The sequence below is a fragment of the Triplophysa dalaica genome, chromosome 7 (genome assembly GCF_015846415.1).
Source record: "Triplophysa dalaica isolate WHDGS20190420 chromosome 7, ASM1584641v1, whole genome shotgun sequence".
Classification (NCBI taxonomy): Eukaryota; Metazoa; Chordata; class Actinopteri; order Cypriniformes; family Nemacheilidae; genus Triplophysa; species Triplophysa dalaica.
Window position 1 is genome coordinate 18,069,374 of NC_079548.1, and position 22,447 is coordinate 18,091,820.

Sequence of the window (22,447 nt, forward strand, 5' to 3'; positions counted from 1 at the left end):
AGACCATGTTTCGATATGTAAGTTTGCGCCTGGCAAAAAATGTCAAAATATGTTTTAAAACGTTTCATATTATTTTTCTTTATTCAAACTATTTTTTTCTTTATTTTTTTCTTTCTAAACTTAATTAAACAATAATTGTATTAATTATTTGGCTGTTTTATTCATACCTATGCACTGATCATTTACTGATTTTTTGTTAGAGTGTTCTTAATATAAGTATTTAAGTTATTAATAAGTTATTTCTATACAGAGGACAAAAATGTAAATGTATTTTTCATTTTATAACCTTAGAATATTTAAATTCGAAGTGTGTACATAAAGTAAAAAAATAATTACAGACGTGACGTGATCTAGAAATGTTTGCCGATTTCCAAACACTAGTGATCGGTCGGGGCTCTGTGTCCATTGTATGTAGATCTACATAGCTACAGCGCCACGCGTAGTTTACGGCAGCTTTATGTTTTAGCGATTACACAACCGTCAACCTTTGAACATATAAATATTTGTAACAAGTGATGACATTTTTATTTATTGACAATCGCTTTTACTTTAAATGGTCGGGGATTACATACGCAACAGTGACTACGTGTTTAAAAGTTTGGCTGTGTCATACATGCGTAGGTTATTGCAGTTACGTATGTGCAGTGTTGACAGACTTTGATACCGTGTTTTAGATAAGCCGCAACAATAACTTGGTTTTATGGCCTGTTGAAGTATACTTGCAGTGTTATTAGCCTTTTAAACAGTTCAACAGTCTGACAATGTTTCCGATTGAATTTATAGTTAAGTTATTTCCACAGTAACCGTCACATGACTTTTTCATTCCTCCAGTTTTTATGAGGGTCACGAGGTTTGTGCACTTCTGTAACCGTGACCAACATCTCGCTGCAGTTCACTAGCATTAACCAGTGTTTCAGATGTATGATACTAGTGTCTATCTGGGATTTGTTTTCCAAAGGGAATGCTTTCGTGGATACTGCCTTTATTTTATTTTCATGCACCAGGGCTCTTTCTGCAGCTGGCATCATAAATGTGGATCTAAGTGAGCTGAGGATGGCTGACTTACGGACGTATAATGTTGTTGTTTTGGGAATTGGATTTTTGCTCATTTTTACAGCCTTTACCACTTGTGGTAATATAGAAGTAAGTTCAAACTTTCCTGTGGCTCAGTGGTAAGAGCATGGCACTACCAATACCAAGGTCATGGGTGCGATCCCAGGAGATTGCACATAGTCAGAAACAAAATATATAATTCAATGCGTTCTGCCAAATGCGTGAATGTAAACTGCATTCATGTTGCGTGTAGTCTATTCATGATGTAAATACATGATAACATTACCAAAAAAGTAGGAAATTATACTATATAACAGATTACGCAATGATGGATTTAATCCAAAAGTGGTAATAATACATACAATTAGTACAATTACTCTGAAACCATCATTAACACACATCTTTGAAAATCTTTTGGACATTATTTTAATATCAATACAGTAAGTGTTCTCAAAGTGTTGTTATTACAGTACAGTAACTATGTGGAACTTTGTGGTCATTTTGTGTTGTACTGAAATATTTTAAATGTTAAAGGAAAAAAAGTCTTGAGTAAAGATTTCCTGCAGGCCTGAAAACTGTATCCCTCTATTGTTAAAGTTAACCCAGGTCATGCGCATCTTGTGTTTCTCATTTTCTCTGTTAGTCAATTAATTAATCTGCATGACTAATGAGAGCAACAAATGAAAATGTTGTTTCTGGACTCCTTAACCTGAAAGAAACTTTGAACAGGATGTATAGTTATATAGACCCCAGTCTTATGTCTTATCAAAATAATGAACAAATTCCACCAGATTTATCTACAGTATGTGTTTAAAGTGTTAGTGCATAAGCCAAATATCTCTCTTTTTCATTACTCTCTTGCCAGTTCAGTTTAATTAACAGCGCAAAATAGGAACAATTTAATTCAAACTAAAAATGTATTCATTATTGTTTTCAATCTCCTTATAGCAAACAGTGGTGAAAAGTTTAAATAACAGTGGCAATTTCAGTGGCAGTGGGTATCACAGGTAAGAATAATTTCAACAGTCCTATATTTTTTTACACCAGATTTAGGAGTATGTTAGGGAGTAGGTTTATAATGTCAAGTGGAAATGCAGTTAAAAACAGTTATATGGCAAGATATGAAAAGCGAGACCATATGCAGTACATGTACACGCTGTGTTAAGAGTGAATAATTTGACAAAACGCTGGCATGGTGCTGGCAGTGTGTTTTACTGTCATAATAAATATTGGCAGTTTTATATTCGTTGATATTCTTCTGGGGAGGCTGTTCAACCTATCATTGATAGGTACAATCCAGGACCTGGCGTTCGCTGGGCCTGATGTCAATAAAAGTTGTCATTTGAATAACAATGACGTCTTCAGTTTTGACAGTTGCAGGATGTTCATTTGAATACGATGACCATTTCTAAAATATGTATAAATATATACAATAGGTGTATAAAGACCTTACATAATGAAGCGTTGTTTTAGAATGAGCTATTTCTATCTACATACACCGTGGGCCCTCCCTGGAATTCGTCATGTTGTTTCTACAGTAGCCATAAACGGACAAACAGCTCTACAGAGCACGTTTCATTAATACGTTATCTACTTTGGCAAAAGCGAAAATGTGACGTCATTTTGACATCTGTGTAAGCCACCGTATCGATTTGAAAGGAAAGGAGATGGGTGGAGTGAGCCGTTGATTGTAGTTTGCAACCTCACTGCTAGATGCCGCTAAATTTCCTACACTGGACCTTAAGAGTAATTTACAGGTCAGGCAGGTTATGAAAATAGTTTGAAAACCAGATAATCTGATTTTTCTTTCTTCACTCTTTTCACAGCCTTGGAATCATATATGGAGTTTTTTCATTTTGTAATTTATTTGCTCCTACTGTTGTTGCAATCATAGGAGCTCAGTTTACCATGTTCCTAAGTGGGATTGTTTATAGGCAAGTATAATACATCTCAATCATTCTTCAGGGTTGGTTATTAAGTCATCACTGTTGTTTCACTTTGTTCACTTTGTGTTTTCTCTCAGTGGTTATATAGCTGTATTCATCATTCCATCCACATGGTCCTTTTATTTTACTTCAGTGCTAATCGGCATTGGAGCAGCCTGTAAGTAGATATTTTAAACGATTTCGAGTTTGTTTGGTCTTGTTTCAAAATAGGAAATATAAATAAATGATTGATTCCAAACCTGGATTAGATCTAAACTCTGCTTAACTAATTCTTATTGGTGTAACTCACACTGTGTTTGTCTGCAGTGCTGTGGACCGCTCAAGGACACTTTCTATTGGAGAATTCTGATGTGTCCACCATCAACAGAAACACAGGAATGTTTTGGGCTTTACTGCAGTGCAGGTAAAGAGGAACACAATATTTCAAGAAGAGTTTAAATTAGATACTTGGAAACTCAAAATGTGCGATTTTGACCTTTAATCACTAATTATTGTATGAACAGTTAAATAGAAATGAATGGATTATTAAGGCAGAGCAATAGTTGTGTGTGTGCCACATTCCAGTTTAATAATAAGGTGACTTCTGTCGTGATTCACTAACCTTTTTATATATTTTTGATATTTTGATATATGTTTGTTATTATCTTTTTATATTTAAAGAAACTCAAAAAATGGGTGTTTGGTCCAAAGTTTGCGTTGTTTGTGCTGATGCATAACTCCCCATACACGTTCATTTTATGGAAAAAAAATCAGCCCTCAAGATTAATGGTTAATGTTTCTTTTCAGTATGTTGTGTGGGAATCTGTACGTTTATTTTGATTGGAGAGGGAAAACGGAGATTTCAGGTAACAAGAGATCCAAAGATTATATATTTAATATATTTTGTACTCAGATGTTTTCTGTAAAGCTGCTTCGCAACATGAACTAAATTGAGTATTAATAAAAAAATGCATTCACTCTTTTATTTTACAAAAATCAATCAGCACATCTTTAATTCTACCACAATACATCCTATCCCTTAACTAACATTTCTCAATTCCTTTAAATTACTTTGTACTTTTTTGTTCTTACTGTGTTTCTGTTTTGGTTATACAGATAGAGACAGACAGATCATGTTTACAGCTCTGCTGGTTATCTCAGTAGTCGGGACACTAACTTTCCTCATCTTGAGGAAGACTCGTGAGATGGAAGACGCTGTCTCTGAAGAGGAGGGCCAGTCTTTGTTATCAAGACCCATGATGTAAAGTTTACTCAGTAACTCTTATTATTATTCTGAATCCAGTTGTTACAACACAAAGATAATAGACACTTAATATAGCTTTATAAGAGACATCACACATCGGGCCAGTCTGTCGGTTTTATTTTTAGGTCCAGATTATGTAAAGCATATTATGGTGTCTGATTTTATACTGTATGTTGTTTTTCAGATATAAACAGAGAGCAAGCACTGCTATGAGAGATGCCAGAACAGAGTTTAGTAAGTTTATATTCTTTTAAACATATGTAGCCTATTATTTACAGAATTATTGAAGACATTTGAAGTCATCCATCAGTGTTTTGCTTTTATGTGTGACCTTATAGAGACCATTTGGGAGATCTTAAAAACAAAAAACATATTGTTATTAAGTTTCTGCATGGCATACACCGGTAAGATCACTAAAGGACAATATCTTTATCTCTGTACATTGTATTTTGAACCATAATGATCATGGCCTGTTTTATGATCTCTCACTGCAGGTTTGGAGCTGTCATTTTACAGTGGCGTGTATGGAACTTGCATTGGCGCTACCACAGACTTTGGCGACACAGCAAAAGGCTTGATTGGTATTTCGGGCATCGTGGTGGGAGCTGGAGAAGTTATTGGTAAGTACACTTTCGTAAGGGTGGGCGATATATATCGTTTGCGATAATATCGTGATTGTTGTGTTAACGATGTGCAAATTCTCATTATCGAGTATTTAAATTACTCAGAAAAAACACGCATTAAAACTCCACACATTCAGAGGCTGAAGCAGGGCGTCACGTGATTGCTGTTCTGCGAAAACACGTCGTCATCTCTCTCACAGGCATGGTTAGCGCATGGCCGCCCGCAAGTTTAACACCGGTGCTGTGCTGAAAACTGTGACTAGTGAGCGCTGTTTCGTAATTATTCACGCGAGAACGTGCTTGGCGCACTTGAAAGCTATTGTGAGCCCGGAAGGGGAGTTTCTTAACTGTTTACCTGACCGCCTACTCCATGATGACGTCATGTTGCCTTGCGCTCTTGTGTTTGTGTAGCTTATGCGTGAAGCCGACTTCTGGAGAAACAGAAGCGCCGACTGAATACTGCTCAACAAGCTCTTTCATTTTAAAGACAAGACCCGAGTACATTCTGTATTATCATGACGGTTTTTGTCTTGGCTCATAATTTGAAGTAAATCTACATGTGAACAGTGAGCAGTTGGTCTATAATGTTCTATAAAGTTTCAGAATCTGTCCATCCCAGTGTGTGCTTTAATAATAGTGACTATATTTTATTTGTCTGTAAATTGTGGACCTTGTTTACTGTGATGTCATTTGTTAACAAATGTATATTATATTATTTAAGATAATCTGATTTGGAAGTGCACCTTTTGGGCAGATTTTTATTTTTGTGCAATTTTTGTACTGGGGAGTACTTGAAGTTAGGTATTTGTTCAATAAGGCCATAGGTGGTAAGGCAATAAGGCCGTAAGGACACATGGTTGTGTGCAATATGTTACAGATCAGAGTACTTTGTTTACAGATGCTATTTGTTCATTATTGTCATTACATTTAGACATTTAGCAGACGCTTTTATCCAAAGAGACTAACAAAGAGTTTAGGAGCAATAAGAGATAATTCATACAGGAGCCGTAATACATTAGGTGTCAATCCAAAGTTACTGGTTTCAACAAAAGCTAGACCACTACCTGTTGAGAGAAAGGGGTTAGTTTTTTTTTTTTTCATTTGTTTGTCAAGTATTCACAGAAGAGATGGGTTTCAAGTAGTTTTTTAAATGTTGTGAGAGATGTGGTTGAACGGACAGAGTTAGGAAGAATGTTCCACCTGGAAGGAGTTGTGAATGAGAAAGAGCGGGAGAGCGATTTACTGCCCTTATGGGAAGGCAATACAAGACGCCGCTGGTTTACTGAACGCAGGGATCTTGATGGGGTGTAGAAGTGCAGGAGAGTGTGGAAGTAAGCCGGTGCAGATCCAGTGATAGTCCTGTAGGCAAACATTAGTGACTTGAATCTGATACGGGCTGCAACCGGTATTTCATCTTGCTTGTATGCTGCACAATTTACATTACAGCAGAGGTGTACAGCTGAATGTTTACTCAGAGTTCGATGTTCTTACACTAGTTCAATTAGTATTTTGTTTGTCTTTGAATTGTTTTTACTTGAATACTTACATGTTAAAGAAAATAAATACGCACAGTTTTCATTCAACATTTTGCCCATTATTATCATCAGTGACTAATTAACTCAGACTTTTAAAATCACATTTTTAATACATATCGTCAAATTATCGTTATCGTTAAATTCGCCAAAAATATCTAGATATTAATTTTTGTCCATATCGCCCACCCCTACACTTTCGGTATGTAGCACGTAGCAAAGATCCATTTTAGTTCAACTTTGCTTAAGTTAAGTCGGACTAGTACTTTATAAGATGTGATGGAAGTTAAAGAGTTTGGTTTTTATTTTTTAGGGGGAGGACTGTTTGGCCTTGTGCTGAAAAATAGCCGGTTTAGACGCACATCAGTGGTCTTTCTAGGAATGGTTGTGCACTTTGTAGCTTTCTATCTGATATTCCTCAACATTCCAGATGATGCACCTGTGGTCTTCAATACTAGCTCACAGCATAAGCCATATCTGACGCCAAGGTAAAGTATTGATCACATTAACCCAAAAAAACAGAGACATCTTTACTGCACCTTAGTTTCTCCAGTTTCTTTTCATGTTAAGGTAACGTTTGTTTGTTCCCTCGTAGTGTTTCCGTTGCCCTGCTGTGCAGTTTTTTGCTCGGTCTTGGAGACAGTTGTTTTAACACTCAGCTGTACAGTATCCTGGGATGGGCATATGCTGAACAGAGTGCACCGGCATTTGCCATATTCAAATTCATACAGGTGAAAAGATTGCACGTTCCTGTATAGTGGCCAGTAAGGTGTAGTGTAAAACATGACTGTTTTTCATTGTATTAGTAACACACTCTTCTTCTCTCAGTCCATCTTTGCAGCACTGGCGTTCTTCTACAGTGGTTATATGTTGCTCACCTGGCAGCTCCTGGTTATGGTCATCTTTGGCTTCGCAGGAACCTTGTGTTTTTTCATGGTGGAGAGGATGCAGTTTTTTTTAGCTGATACACAAGAGTATTAGACTCTTTCATTGTGCCATTGCTCAAAACATTTCAGCAAGCATTTGGACTACTTGCACTATTTGTTTGTTTTTATTAGAATACATCACCACTCTTGACTTAAAGAAGATGGATGCAGCTTTTTAATGTTTTATTTGCTGTGATAGAATATTAAGAACACTTTTTAAACAATGTTTACATTCCTGTAATGTAACCGTAATCACAAAGTATTTAGTTAACTTCATGCAAACTATGTGTATGTTTAGGGGAGATGCTAGCGCCTACACAAAAAATAAATGAGTTAGTCTTCTGAAAGTATTTCTCTCAGGGTTCTACTGTATTTTGTGCGATTAATATTTATGCATTTGGCAGACGCCTTTATCCAAACTGACTTGCAGTGCGTTGAACCTATACATTTTTTGTAATTCTGTATTTAAAAATGGCATAAAATAAGACACAAACCATTTTAAGACAGCTTCCAAAAATACTTATTTTTATGTAACCATTTTCATGTGAAATGTTCATTATAGCCAAATGTAAAACCAGTAACTCTGTAGTTTTTAAAACCATACCAGATAGGTTAGTTCCGTAACCCAAGAGAAACAGATCGGGTTTAAATAAGAATTGTGCAGTTTACACAATGATTCATTTTTGACAGATGTGTCCTAGAGGCCTTCTTGACTAAATGCACAGCGTCATATACGCAAAACTCAGAACTATGTTCTGTTTCTGAAACCATGAATAGAAAGGAGAAAAGCAAGATAATGGTATTCAGTAATAAAATCCTGTATACGTTTCACATTGCTTTGTATAAAAAAAGTGCTGAAAACTTCTCATATTTGTATATGCTCAGATACTTTAATGCTGCTTTTGTGCCATATAAATGTGTATTGTTTGTCTGCCTTTCCTGATCCAGCATCTTAAAGACAGCATTTTGTGACATTTCTCTGCATTACAAGTTATTTGTCTGCCTTGTTTACAGTTTAGCTTTATGTGTAACATTGTTTGTTGAAACATATTAAATATAACACATATATATTGCATTGGTACTCACCTGGTTTGCTAACACCTGTCTAACACAAATGAAAGTGTTTATTTGTAACTATGCAATAACTATGTTGTGTTGTAAACATTGTGCTGTTTTTAACTATTTGATGACAATCAACATGTGATATGAAACATGCTTTTTGGGGTTTTGTGATGTTTTGGAAGGATTAAAAAAAAATACAAATAAACATGTCTGTTAGCGTTTGTGTATATTATCTTCTGCTTCTGTGAACGTGATATATTATAGATCTAAATTTTTGAGATATATCATTTGATAGACAAATGCAGCTCTAGGCTTGCGTTTTTTGGTGACAGAGCCATCTATTGAATGACTGGAGAAGTGCCTACTCTTAAGTCTGCATGGGGAGCTCATTTTATGTTGGAGGGGTTTAGGTTAGGTCCTCACCCCTGCTGTTCCATGTTCTTATGGTTATGCATGATAAAAAAAGGGATTATCTGGCCATAGATCATGTCTGTCATCCATGTTTGGTACAGCCTTGTTGCAAAAACAGCATATGCTGGTTTGGTATGATTTTGTGCTGGTTTAAGCTGGTCATGTGGTGGTTTGAGCTTGTTGTGCTGGTCCTAAAATGGTTTAAACTGGTGAAACCAGCATCAACACATACATATCCAACGCTGTTTTTTCAACAGGGAGGTTCTGCGTTGATAGCAGGATTACAGTAGGTATATAGAGATATGTAAAATTCACGAGTACAGTTTCATTAATCAAATAGCCAGTAGACAACAAACAGGCAATACAATAGTTTGTTTTGCAGCAAAGCTACCAAGAAAAGTTATTTTATGAAAGGGGTTATATAACCCTGACGCCCAGCAGATGGTGCTACACTTCTGTGCATTAAATGCAGATGCAGATAAATCGAGATATACCTGCGGGTCTGCAGCAGGATACTATTGGATACATTTGGAGATTAAAGTAGCCTAGTTAATTCGTTCGGACCCACAGCTATGAATCAATGTACTTTTCTTTAGATTTAAAAAACCCAAAACATTACAAAAATGGAAAATAAAACGGTGAGCTTTAACATTAAGATTTAGGCTATTTATGAAAATCCACCAAGCACAATCCTCTAAATTAAGATATCCATGAACAGTTGAACAGATAACCAACAGTTTTGCTTCATATTGCTGTACACTCTTCAAAATAAGGTGCTTAAAAGGTTCTTTACATTGATGCCATTGAAAAAAAAACTGTCAAAGGTTCTTCAAAGAACCAACTCTTTCTAACCATTTTTTAATCTGAAGAGCCTTTTTTGCCACCAAGAAGCTTTTGTGAGACAGAAAGGTTATATGTTTTAAGGCATCGTGACGCACCTTTATCTGTAGAGCAGTAGAGCAGGACATTCTTTGGAATGTGCATGAGGTTTTGACATGCTGTTGCGCTTGAATTCAATGGAAAACATTTGCGAATTTCCTGGTTGAACAACAAAAGCTTTTCATAACCAGTTCTAGTCCTCATCTGAATGGAATTAACAAGTACAACTCTCACAATATTTCACTCTTCTGGGGTTAATTTGAAGAGAGTATGAATAAAAAGGGACACATAGATCATTTGCATTGCTTTTATTGTGAATATTTACATTTACATTAATGCATTTTGCAGACGCTTTTAATCGAAGCAACTTACAGTGCATTAACCTATACATTTGTACCTAGTTATGTGCAATTCCCTGGGATCGAACCCACAACCTTGCTCTTTCAACCAAGCTACAGGAAAGCTATTTAAGTTCTTAAAATGTGTTGAAATGCAGTGGTTAGCCTGAAATTTTGAATAAAGAAGTAATACCTAAAGTACTATTTAATGGAAAGTCATTATCAGTCACAAGTCTTTGCCATTTTCAAATACTCTCCCCTAACAACCACTTGCATCTTAACTTAGATGAGCAAGTTATTCTGCATTCAAAATGTATCTGTTAATTTTTGTGTAAAAAGGAAAACATTGTCAAATTGTATTAAACTTGAAACATTGTGAAAAAGTAAAAGTAATACATGGTGTCTAAACAAGGATTAGAAACAGCACGGTTGTTATCAAAGGTCATACTGTACATTCAAATAAATGATTCATAGTAACTCATTGGAAGCATAATAGCCATACAAAAATAACATGTTTCCAGCACGTAACACAGTTTGTTTGTACATCGCAGTTAGACAGTGTGATATGAATCAATGAGTTCAATGGTGTGGTTGATATCTAAATCAGGACTAAAAGAATATAGCTGGATTGGGGGTGCTACTTTCCTTGCTCCACAGTTGCCAAATCCTACTTCAGTACTGGTGGTCGAGTTCCACTGCTGTGTTGTGCGCGTATCTTGATATTCACAATCACAAAAAATCATGTTGCAAGTTGCAGGATACATTGGATTTTTGGAGATAATAAATTTGTCAGACTGGGTCTTGCCAATGTCTGAGCCGACTGGGTGGTTATCTCTGTTAATGGTGCTTGCATTCATGTAAATGGTCTCACTATTCTGTTGTTCGCTTAACTCAGAGCTGTCTGGTGGTGATTTAGCATAAGCCAAGTTGCTGAAAAACGATGACCCAGAGCAATTCCCTGAGTCTCTGTTATTATTGTTGCGTTGTCTTTGGGAACTGCTACCAAGATGGTTTTCAGTCACCACAGGTAGCTTACTGTAGGTTGACGACATTAAACATTTTCGGTCCCCAAAGATTTCAGCAAAAATCTGGTTTAGCTCACGCTCGGTGCGTTTGAGTATGTCGTACTCTTCCCAGGCAAGCATGCCTGCCTTCCCATAATCCCCTGCTGCAGAATCCACACTTATTGAACTTTTTTCACTCTTTGTATCTACCGGTGAAAAAGTCCTGCAAGGTAAAAAAACAGAGCCATGTATCCATCAATCTGAAATAAAATGAAGTTTGTTGGGTGTTGTCAAAGAAACCTTACCATTTCTTTTGCTTATTGAGATCAGAGTTTAGGACGTTAGCCTGGATAGGAGAGATTGTCAGGATGGAAGGACTCATCGTGTTGATCTATTGAACATAAGAAAAAAATGAGTTTTTTCTACATTATAATAAAATGCCTTGAGCTTGGTGGTGATTAATGCATAGAATAAATGATGTGAAAAGCAAATTTTATATCGCCTTACTTTCCGTTCAGGATCAAAGTCAGGATTAATTTTGGGCTTGGAAATCCTGTCCCACCATTTTCTCTTGATGCTGTAATGTGTCAAATGAGTGTGAATTTGTCAAGAATAGGTTAGTCTAAAATGAAGATGGAAAGAACAGAAATCGTACCTGAATACCATGATGGAGATAATGAATATAAGAGCGATCAAAGCAACACAGACAACTGGAATTATTTTCAGCTTTTCATTTGGTGATGCGGCTATGGAGAAAAGAGATTTTTTAGTTTTTTTTTAAGAGTATTAAGCATCTGCACTGATGTCTGTAAAAACAAATAAGAATAGACTTACGTGTGGTAAACGCAAGTGGTTTACTTTCATCACTTTCTATCATATAATTATTATATTTCGTGCTCATGGTTGCTGTCAAATTGTAACTGGTTTTTGGATCAAGATTACTACTAATAATTTCAATGAATCCCACAGTATTCAGCGCCTCCAGAGATTCCTGTTTAGACATAAATGTTTTATGATACACCTCCTAAAACAATTATATATCATGAATGGGGTCCATCATCTTACTATCTGCTTACCTTCTGTTCTTTTCCTGTGATTACATGCAGTTTGATTTTTAACAGGTCCACAAAACTTTTTTTATTCTCATACATTGCATCCCAAGTTACTTTAAAGTTTCCATTTTCAGTCTTCTGAACTTTTAAGACTGGAGTTTTGGGTTTAACTGCAGAAAATAAAGTCATTTGTAAATGATCTCTCTAGTAAGTCCACATAAAATGTTTTAATTAATGAATCTATAAATAAATAAAACTCAAAAACAGACAATGTATACATACGAAACGTTGCAGTTTCCAGTTCTTTTGCGAATAAGACATTCCCTCCTTTCAGAAGAGCAGTATTGAAGATCTCACTGATTACGAATCCCATGACTTTTACCTTGCATTCACAGTCAGTGGCAATGCCAGTAGTTTTAAAAGTGCATGCATATTCTTTTGAACTGTAATATAATAATGTATAACAGCAAATTACGGTTGACATCTGATTAGTATAGTAAAGTTATTTATGGACAACACATTTTTCACATTGTAAGTGACATTTGATAAATCAAATTAATAAAATGTGTTTTTTTTCTCGAAAATAAAACCCTACTTTTATAAAAGAAGAAGAATCAAGGTAATATAAAGGAAATAAAAGCACTTACTCTCCTCCTGGATGATGGGTAACGTGTAGCTTGTATTCAGAGCAACTCTCCGAGGAAAGATGGCATTTCATTTCGTTATCATAGTCATTAAAGCACGTCAAGTCCGTTTCTGTTGGTTCTAGTCTGTTTATTGCTAAACGAAGAGATGACTGTTAGTATTGTTAGCATTTTACCATTGTATTCAATTACTTTTATCATGCATCACATTTGACATGACTATTATGTGGTGAATAAGGTAGTATTTACCGTAACAAACTGCGTGGAACAACAGAATAAAGAAAATCCGACTCGCGGGAACGGCAAAACGCATCGTGTCCGTCTTTTCCTACGCCAAAGTGTTAAAAAGTTACTTGTCAAAAAGCATTTCTGCTTGCATTTATATCATCTCCGAGTCCGTTTTGTGATAAACTAACAATGTTAATGTTTAAATGAATATATAACTTAAAAGACCACAAGTAAAGGCTAAACAAGACTAATACGTTTGACAAGTAACTAACACGACGTTCAACAACATCTCACTTCCCTTTTCGCAAGAGCAACATGGAATTTTAAGGGCGTGTAAGGTTTCCAGGAACAGACGTATTTATTCTCCTGTTACCCGCTGACTCCCGGTCAGATGCAGCGCATGTGTTATAAGTCCAACACACTTGACAGCTGATCTCCAGCCTGCTCAAGCGGAGGGAAAGACACTCGAAATTCCATGGAAGAACAAACCGAGAAAAAAGATCTTAAAGATAACATATGACTTGCATAGGGTCGAATGAAATGGAAATTGTGTACCACCAGACTTTAAAAAAGTGAAATAATATTGCATTTCAGAGGGGAAAATAGTGTCAATACCCCTAACTAACCGAGTAAACGTTAACCGATTATATTTAAGATTAATAGTGCCCCTGTAGCTCAATTTGTAGGGAATTGTGTAAGCAGCACAATGGGACAAAAAAATAAAATATTGCGACGAACCCCCATACATGAGAAAAAAACGCATCTCAAGAAGCCATTTATGTCTTAAGTAAAATGACTTTCCTTAGTGCAGAAGAGTCCAATTAAATAATTCATTTTTCATACTTTTAATAATCATAATGCATACTCTCTTTTTATATTTGAGGCAATTCCGGTTTTGAACCACATGTAATGTTTTGATATTCATATTTCTGATGCACAAAAAGTACTTGCAATATGTAAATCAACAGATAATATGATTTTTGAAAATACGTCCATTTACTAATCCGTCACATTGGATTCATACAGCAACCATACAAGACAGCATCACGTGACCGGAAGTGTCATTCTGGCGAAACCGCGCGACAACACGAACGAACGTCTCGGCATTATATTAAAAGCAGTTATTCAGAATCTATCACAATAAATAACTACATCGTGAGTCTTTAAAAGGTCAGTCCTGAACAATCGATCTTGTTGCATGTTACGGACAGTCACATGTCTGCGTTTAACGTATATTACCACAACACTCGTAAGGTAAACAAGTGGATTACGATGCTGCAGTTTTGATAGACTTTGCGTCATATCTAGTTAAACGGTTACGTTGGCATTCGGTTATGCTTATAAACGGCTGAATAATATTGTTTATCTGTTGTCATCTTTTCTTCCTATGATTTGTGTAATACTACTTTCCTGTCGTGCTTAGAAACAGCCTCAAGTCATTGTTAATAGTTATGAAATAGCTGTTGTGACAGAATGTGGCTTAACGTCAAGATTTCAGCACTATGCAGCTGTAAAATTTTAATTTACGTAAAGGTCCAGTGTATGAAATTCAGCGACTTCTAGCGGTGAGGTTGCGAATTGCAACCGACATCACATTCCACCCCTTCCTTTCAAAGCACTACAGAGGCTGACAGAGGATTGAGATGTTGTCATGTTTCTGCTTGGAGATGACATATTTAAGAAGCACGCTCTGCAGTTTGTCCGTTTAGAGCTACCGTAGAATCCATGTAAGGGGTCTGGCGGTGTATGTAGAAAGAAATAGCTCATTCTAAGGTAATAAAACATAACTTGCATTATTTAAGGTCTTTCTACACCTCTGAAGACAGTTATGTATATTATATTGCATTTCTGTCAAAAGACCCTCCATAAAATTAAACACTGGACCTTTAATATGACTTGGTTTGTGTAATGCATAAATGTAAATGTACTCTTCTTAGATGCGTCACTTAAGAATCTCTCGCAGTTTGAGCCTTTTCGACCAAAAATATTCAATATTCCTTGTATCTCCCACACAAAATATGTTTGCCCAAAATTGGCAAGTTCGAAATTTTTTGTTTATAAAGACATATTTTCTTCAGCTCAAGAGAACTTTCACCAGAATGTCTCGACCAATGGGAGACAGTCACAGACGCTTTTTACAGTCCATGATGAGCAATGGAATCATCGGTGCTTCCCAGGCCAAAGCGTTACACAAACACTGCTGTGAGACTCACGGAGGTATGCACTTACTCTATGCAAGTTAGTCACATAAATAATGCTGTCTGATCTGTGCTTTTATGTCTTGATATCACATTATTTATATTTCCCCCTATTTTAGAAAAATGGTTAACTATTGAATAACACAACTGTAACTAAAGGAATGTTGTGACTGAAAGCATTTAAAAGAAACTGAAGACACACTAGAATATAATACAATACAAAGTAGCCGCCCTTTGTTTAGAATTTTCTAAATCGCACTCTTGTGATTTAAGCCTATGTGTCATAGCACCACACCTGAGAAGTATACGTCTCAAGCCCTTTTGAAATAAGCCTCTGTGTTAAATTTACAGCACACTATGCGCACGATAGATTAGATGAATTCATGGATGTCATCAACACTCAGCTTCAGCCCATGTTCATGAACATCAGGAAGGGCATGTCCGAAGAAGATGGAGTCCAGTATTATGCCTTGGTTAGTTAAAAATGGTTTGCGGGTATTTTCACTTTTTATAAAATGTATAAAATAAAATGCCTTATAAAATTTGTTTTATTAAAACTGACAATGTCTTTTTCAGGTTAACATGGCAGAGACCGATGTAACAAGAATGGCATCTGATTATGCAGATAACGAACTCGAATTATTTAGGAAAACGGTAAATCTTTTAAGAGCTAAACAAATATGTCATGAAATATGTGCAAGCTAAGTGGTTTGTGTAGATATCTCCTATTATCTTGTTTTTGTTTTCAGATGGATCTGATTGTAGACTCTGAAAGTGGGTCTGCCTCCTCCACAGATATTTTAAATTGCGCCGACAGCCTCCAGACCAAGAAACTGAAGAAGAAAGAAACCGAGCATGTTTTAAATAAATTTGTCCAAGACAAGTGGTTAAATGAGGTATGTTTTCGATTTATTTTATTGGATTTTTTTCTCATCTTGATCCCCAAAATAATATATACAAAAAATATTGTTGTTCGTTCTGTTGTTTGCTGCTTTAGAAACATGGTGAATACACACTTAGTGTTCGCTGCATCATAGAAATGGAACAGTATATGCGCATAATCTACCAGGATCTCATTAAAGTGTGTCATGTGTGTCACAACATTGCCCTGCAGGTAAGGACATTAACGCATCCAAGACCATAAAGCTTTCAAACAAAACTCAAATGTCATTTGAGGGTTCTTCTTTATTTTATTTTTAACTGCAGTATACTAAAAAAAGCATACTGGTTTGAAAAAACTTAAGGATGATTAAAAATGATTGTGCCGTTACATTTGCTATTACTCTTGTAATGAACATTTTTTCCTATCTAATGACTAAGTTGCCTTAATTGAAACGGCAAACAAAATATTTTCATTCATATTCAGTGCCAGATTTGTGAAAATCAAAGATGTGGAATCAAGATGCATCTCCCGTGTGTTGCTCGATATTTTAAAGGACGTAGTGAGCCTCATTGTCCCGCGTGCAATGATTTCTGGCCGCATGAGATTCCAGGTAAACAACAGTATCACAAAGATACTCCAATGATCTGTATACACTGCTGCAGAATAGTTTAGAAAACTTCACAAGGTTTTAAAATATAATAATCTTTCTTATTTTTATTTGCAGAGATTCTGCGTTCTCAGTCTCAGGGCTCACAGAGTCTGTCTTCATCAGCCAAAGAGAACACTGCTCCCACCCCTTCAACATCAGCAACACGTCGCTCAAGAAGGTCATAATTTCAGCGTTTACCACAGAGCTAGTTTTTTTTAACCTTTAAAAGTATCATATTGAGGTCTACTAGATTTCAGGATTTTTAAAATGTACAGTTGTTAAAGAACGACTTGTTTTTCAGTTTCACAAATACATTTGTTATAACTCTGTTTAAGATTTTTTTATATTAAAGAATTTGTACATATGTTCCTGGACATTAGCTTTAACTGAAGGTTTAGCACATTTTGTACTTCTTTTTGTTAAAGCAGCACTGTTCTTAAGCAAATACTTCTATCAAATGATTATCATTTCCGTACAGCATTTAAAAACAGATTAGTCAGTTCCTTAGGTTACTACAAACAAAGTTCCTGCTTATTGCAAGTTGTAAAAACATTTTAGTTTATAAACTGACATTTACAATTAGGCTATTTTTAAGTCATAAAAATTTTACTTTTTTATCTGGAATTAATTATTATATGTGCTATCAATAGCATTTTCACCAATAAAAGCAACACAAAAACCAGACGATAAACTTGTGACAAATTGTTTAATTCTGTACACACACATCAAGACCACCAGAAGCTAACAGAAAAGCTTAGCTCTAGAGAGCGTACGTAATGCCAATGTTGGACAGGTATGAAGAGGACATCTCCAGGCTGAAGTACACACTCCCCATATGATGCTTTAGGGAACTCTGGGAATTTCACCAGGTCTGGATTCTCCACCTCCACCTAGTTTGGGTAAAACAAGTTGTTTTTGTCATTTAAAGATAATATTACATCATAAGTGCTTTGCTCTCTACAGGGTGGTTTTTCCAGACAAGGCTTAAGCCTAGTTCCAGACTAAAATGCCTATTTAAGATGTAAAGGGGTAGAGTGAGCAGTTGGTTGCAATTCGCAACCTCACCGCTAGATATCGCAAACTTTTATACACTGGACCTTTAGCTTACTAGGCTATAATAAGCAATCAATGTTCTACCTGACTGGTGTTGTGCAGTAGATGAGACTCATGTGGATAGAGATTTTCTGTTTCTTCTGGACTGTAGAGACGTATGTATTTCCTTCCAACCACCTGCCACACAAACAACAAATTGGCAATGTGACTGAGAACAAAACCTGCCATTAAATGCCAAATGAACATTTAATCTTTCGGGCTTTACCTGTGCCAAGAAGTTTTGTTGTGGATCCTGATGGAGAGGAGATACTGTCCCCACAGGCCCAAACCAGGCATTAATTGTTATGTCGTCCTCCTCTCCCTCTCCAAGACAACAATAGTCCGGAATACGAATATCTTCTTTCAGTTCTGGAATCTAGTGGAGTATTTTCCAAAGTTATTGCAAATATAAAACTATCTTTAAACACAAAAATGATTGTTTGTAGTGTTATGTAGCAATACGAAGACAAAACACAAACTGCCCCTAAAAGTTGGTGAACCAGTTTCTTTTTTATTATATTATATTTTTTTATTTCTGATTTTGTTCTTATCTGATTTGACATCAACATTTCGCTTACACTTGGAGAAATACATGTCAAAATAGTCAAAAGATCAGATATACTATTCCCTCCCTAACATGTTCACGCCCAAGATGATTGTAGCAGGACCATTCATTTCTGTTTTCTAGAAAATTTAAGATAAATTCTGTTGAATGCTCTCTTCCCATACTACTAATAAAGCTCAAGTTTTGTAATTGGTCTCAATACTTACACAATATAATTTCCTTGCCCCTATAGCCTCCAGCCCTTAAACCGGTGGGAGTCTGCCATTATGAAACATTTAAAGTCTCCAAATGCTCTTGGCAAGGATGTGAAACAGTAAAGAGGAACTACAGTATACTTCCTCGTGTGGTTAACCAACACAGTTTCTTCAGGCAGTATCAGTTTTTACAGTGGGAACAGGTTTTATTGTAAAGAAAGTGAAGGCATACTAATACTGTGGTATGTCGAAGAACCAACCTGATCAAACAACTGATGCTGAGCCAGATATCCCACACCTTTCGCCTCCTACAACACAACAAAGAGGTTAAAACTGACTGACAGCATTTCAGTATTTTTGTTATATAATATCTTTTAATAAAAGACCATATGTTTTTTATACATTTAATGGCTAAATTGTACTGGCTTAAATTGATTCATTCAACCTAAAAACAATTCAGAATTCCCTCATACTCGTATCATTCCTTTCTGCAGAACACAAAAAAACTGGTCTTGACTTCCATTGCACGAACACAAAACCATTGAGACGTTTTTCAGAATACATTTTGTGTTCCACAGAAAAAAAGTCATATAAAAATGACATTTAAAAGAAGCATCTTACTGTTCCTAAAATGTAGCTGTCTATAAACTCATTTACTGTAATGAGTTTTTGTGACCACTCTTCATCTGTGTACTTAGATCCCACTTCAATGGGAACTGTCCGGCAGCCAGCGACACTTCGCAAGTAGTCTATGCTTAGAGAAATAAAGAGTAAACAGCAGTGAACAAATAGACATTTTTATAAGATGAATCTCATAAAAAGGAAAAAAGCAAGAAATGTATCAACATGTACCTCCAGGGATGCTCTGTGAAGGCTGGCCAGTGGTCAATTATTCTCTCTATGATGACAGGCTTTTGAGGATCCAGGAAATCTGATCGGAAGCGTTCCAGAGATGGACACTGAATTCTAGGTACAGCTTGTGTAGGGTTTATTACTGGCTCAGACACACGTTCCGGTTTCATTTTCTGTTTTAGGAAAAAGTATTATAAGGGAATGGATTATATAGCTGCATTTTTATAATCCACGATACAATAAATAACATGGCTAGGCAGCACAACATGTTGTAGCCAAGAAGGACTCATGTTCCAAGATTAACATCCTTTGTTAATAAAAGATTCAAAAGTAAAACTCTTTCCCTAATACAAAATATAAGGCGATTCCAATGTCATAAAGTGATATCTGGAGTCGAAACTTTCAGAGAATGTATTTATTATCACTGTATTGAACAGTCTGTTTATATCTTCCTAAACCCCTGATGGTAAAGTCCAGACATTAGAAAAAGATCAGTCTACTACTCTTTTTACCATGGGGGGAAATAAACACGCGTTAAGGATGTGACAAAACAGGCCATGTTTTTGACAGACAATATCCTTAAGAGTAGGATATCTGTGAATAAAATGCACAAACCAGAAGCAATAATACCCTACAAATGGAAAAGGGATGATTATTTATAGAAAATACAATAGTTATTATATTTTAATGTCTATTATGGATGTGACCATTATGAATAGCTCACTATGGAAATTCATTCTTTAAAAACTTTTAGAGACAGTCATATGGGAATTTAAATAATCAAATATTGTCATCTGAGCTTTCAATAAATTTGCATTTGCCTTTCAATTCTAACACAACCTATAACGCAGAGAGAAATATTAGAAAAATAGGTTAAGCTCATAACACTGTTTAAAGGAATACTTTTCTAGCTAATCCAAATTTCCCCATGTTTTCCTCCCTGTCAAGGCATCCTAACTGAATACGTTTTTCTTCTTGAAGAATAATGCAGTCGGAGTTATAAAACCACATATCATTTTACTTCCAAGTGGTAGAATGGGAGTGAATGGGTGTTGACTTTTTGAAGCTCTAAAAAGTGCATCCATCGACCAAAGAACTGCCCGGCACGGCTCCGTGGTCTTAATAAAGGGTCTTCTGAAGCGAATCGATGCGTTTAAGAGAAATACTGTATTGAAAACGCTATTTACGTTGATGTCTAGCTTCCGTCATCTCTCGAGTGCGCATGAACCAGAGGCTTGTTTTTCCGGCAAATGGCAGTGACGAAAGCTCCTGCCCCAGAAGACGCTATACTATTGGAACAAAACGAATAATGCAGCATTCGTCACCGGACACTTACGACCTCATCTGCCGGAAAACAACATCAACATTAATAGCGCTGTCAATATCGATATTTTTCTTAAACAAACTCACCCATTTGCTTCAGAAGACCCTTTGTTAAGATCCCGGAGCCATCTCGAGCAGTTCTTTGATTGATGGATGCACTTTTTGGGCCTTCAAAAAGTCAACACCCATTCACTACCATTATACCGCTTCAAAGTGAAATGATACGTGGTTTTATAACTCCGGCAGCATTATTCTTCATGAAGAAAAACATATTCAGTTAAGATACATTGAGGATGAGTTAAACATGGGGACATTTTGATTGGGTAGTAAGTATCCCTTTAAGCTTACAAAATAAAAAACACATCCTATTTACAAGTGACGGATATTATTTTACAGTAAACTCACAAATAAATAAGAAATCGTAAGCTTTGGGATAGATGACTTCACCTTTGAACAGGGTTCTTCACTCTTCTCAACGTTGGTACTCAGTTTCATTGTATTCTTTAAAATACAAACAAGTCTTTGCAAAATGTTATCCATGATGGCTGCTCCCATTAACAAACCCATATCACATGTCTTTATGGCCTCTTTGACTTTGGCTTGAGACAGATCTCCAATACATAAACTTAAGACTTTAAAGAGGCAGCCATAACTGTACATCCGCCTCCATTCCTTGTCTACATCTCTCCATGTCCCCGTGTTAAGCTTCTCCCATGAGTAATCTATAACAATCTGAGCCCTTTCAGCACAAGCTGGACAGTCTGGTCTGCTGTACAGCTGATCTCTGGCCAGTTCAAGAACCTTCAACACACTGGGTTCAATCGTTTCACTGAACTCAATAATAAAACCGTCCACGCTCGAGGGCAAAATAGTGCGAACTTCAGTCCACATCTGAGCCAAAGTAGGAAGAAAATTTAGCAGATCAACTGAGTTCTGATTTAAAAGAGAAATTTTATATATAGTAAAAACGTACCACTCTCATATTCAAACACAGCATTAACATGACTCGCTGCTAAATATTTGACTTGTTACTGATCGTAACGATGAGGTCTTAAAATGACACCTGTACTCATCCGATGAAATCGAAAGGAAATTTTTACTAAATGTAAACGAAAAAAAGTCAAAGCAGAGAGCACGGGAGATCTTTACCGCAAGACACAGATGAATGTTCCGTCTCGTTTTAATGTCCTTCCGGAAACAGTCATCACACACACAACGTTCCGCCTCAAGAAACGCTGTACAAAAGAAGCACTTTCGAGTACATTTTTTCATCAATGTAGACAAATATACTACATTTTACTTGTTACCCGCTGTTGTACCACTTTATTATCGTTAGCATGATGAATTTTAAAAAATAAAGACTATTCAACTCATTCTACACAGAACAGATAAGCATTTTTTAACATTCAGTAGTTTCTATTTAGGATATCGGTTTCTTTTCAGGCCTTACTAAGATACAAAATAACATGATTTGAATGCTTAATTATAACATTCAAATTAAGAGGCCGGTTTGTTTATATCATTGTTTACTCTATAGCCGATGTGAGTCTAATTTAGAATAGGACACTTTTGCAGGGACACATTTTGTCTAGGACATGAATGAACAAACGTATCCTAGTTTATCTTAATTTGTCCTGTTAGGGATTACTAACATTTAAATAAATTATGTTACCCAGTCTGTGAAAACCCAGCTTAAGTAATCTTTTTGTGATTTACACTTTTCAACAAATATATATATATCCTAAATAAT

At 36.0% G+C, this 22,447-nt stretch overlaps 4 protein-coding genes across 7 annotated transcripts; 2 read left to right on the plus strand and 2 right to left on the minus strand.

The window, feature by feature from the left end:
* Positions 1–8,603, plus strand: LOC130426198 (UNC93-like protein MFSD11). Of its 4 annotated transcripts, none has more exons than XM_056752841.1 (14): positions 1–17; positions 1,005–1,143; positions 2,002–2,060; positions 2,880–2,987; positions 3,077–3,156; positions 3,306–3,402; positions 3,786–3,844; positions 4,095–4,239; positions 4,427–4,476; positions 4,581–4,646; positions 4,737–4,862; positions 6,711–6,885; positions 6,993–7,128; positions 7,226–8,603. In XM_056752841.1, coding segments are annotated over exons 1-14 (1,395 nt in total). In that variant the 5' UTR covers positions 1–15; the 3' UTR covers positions 7,379–8,603. The 4 variants fall into 4 exon arrangements, with proteins under 4 accessions (XP_056608819.1, XP_056608818.1, XP_056608820.1 ...); XM_056752840.1 differs by lacking the exon at positions 1–17 and adding an exon at positions 406–617 and having other exon boundaries at positions 1,019–1,143; XM_056752842.1 differs by lacking the exon at positions 1–17 and adding an exon at positions 412–617.
* A 1,365-nt stretch (positions 8,604–9,968) lies between these two features.
* LOC130426279 (uncharacterized) lies at positions 9,969–13,260 on the minus strand. The gene is made up of 9 exons (XM_056752964.1): positions 12,963–13,260; positions 12,717–12,849; positions 12,352–12,512; positions 12,094–12,239; positions 11,852–12,008; positions 11,673–11,763; positions 11,525–11,594; positions 11,323–11,408; positions 9,969–11,240 (listed from the first exon to the last, which is right to left on the minus strand). The coding sequence occupies exons 1-9, from the start codon at positions 13,024–13,026 to the stop codon at positions 10,565–10,567; spliced, it is 1,584 nt and encodes a 527-aa protein (XP_056608942.1). The 5' UTR covers positions 13,027–13,260; the 3' UTR covers positions 9,969–10,564.
* A 733-nt stretch (positions 13,261–13,993) lies between these two features.
* Positions 13,994–17,353, plus strand: nsmce1 (NSE1 homolog, SMC5-SMC6 complex component). The gene is made up of 8 exons (XM_056753757.1): positions 13,994–14,111; positions 15,020–15,158; positions 15,491–15,612; positions 15,716–15,793; positions 15,889–16,035; positions 16,137–16,253; positions 16,506–16,632; positions 16,747–17,353. Exons 2-8 carry the CDS (start codon positions 15,041–15,043, stop codon positions 16,854–16,856), a joined length of 819 nt encoding a protein of 272 aa, XP_056609735.1. The 5' UTR covers positions 13,994–14,111; positions 15,020–15,040; the 3' UTR covers positions 16,857–17,353.
* A 7-nt stretch (positions 17,354–17,360) lies between these two features.
* kdm8 (lysine (K)-specific demethylase 8) lies at positions 17,361–21,863 on the minus strand. Its single transcript, XM_056753756.1, has 7 exons — positions 21,145–21,863; positions 19,375–19,547; positions 19,144–19,276; positions 18,783–18,830; positions 17,990–18,139; positions 17,809–17,901; positions 17,361–17,561 (listed from the first exon to the last, which is right to left on the minus strand). Exons 1-7 carry the CDS (start codon positions 21,586–21,588, stop codon positions 17,397–17,399), a joined length of 1,206 nt encoding a protein of 401 aa, XP_056609734.1. The 5' UTR covers positions 21,589–21,863; the 3' UTR covers positions 17,361–17,396.
* Between the last annotated feature and the right edge of the window lie 584 nt (positions 21,864–22,447).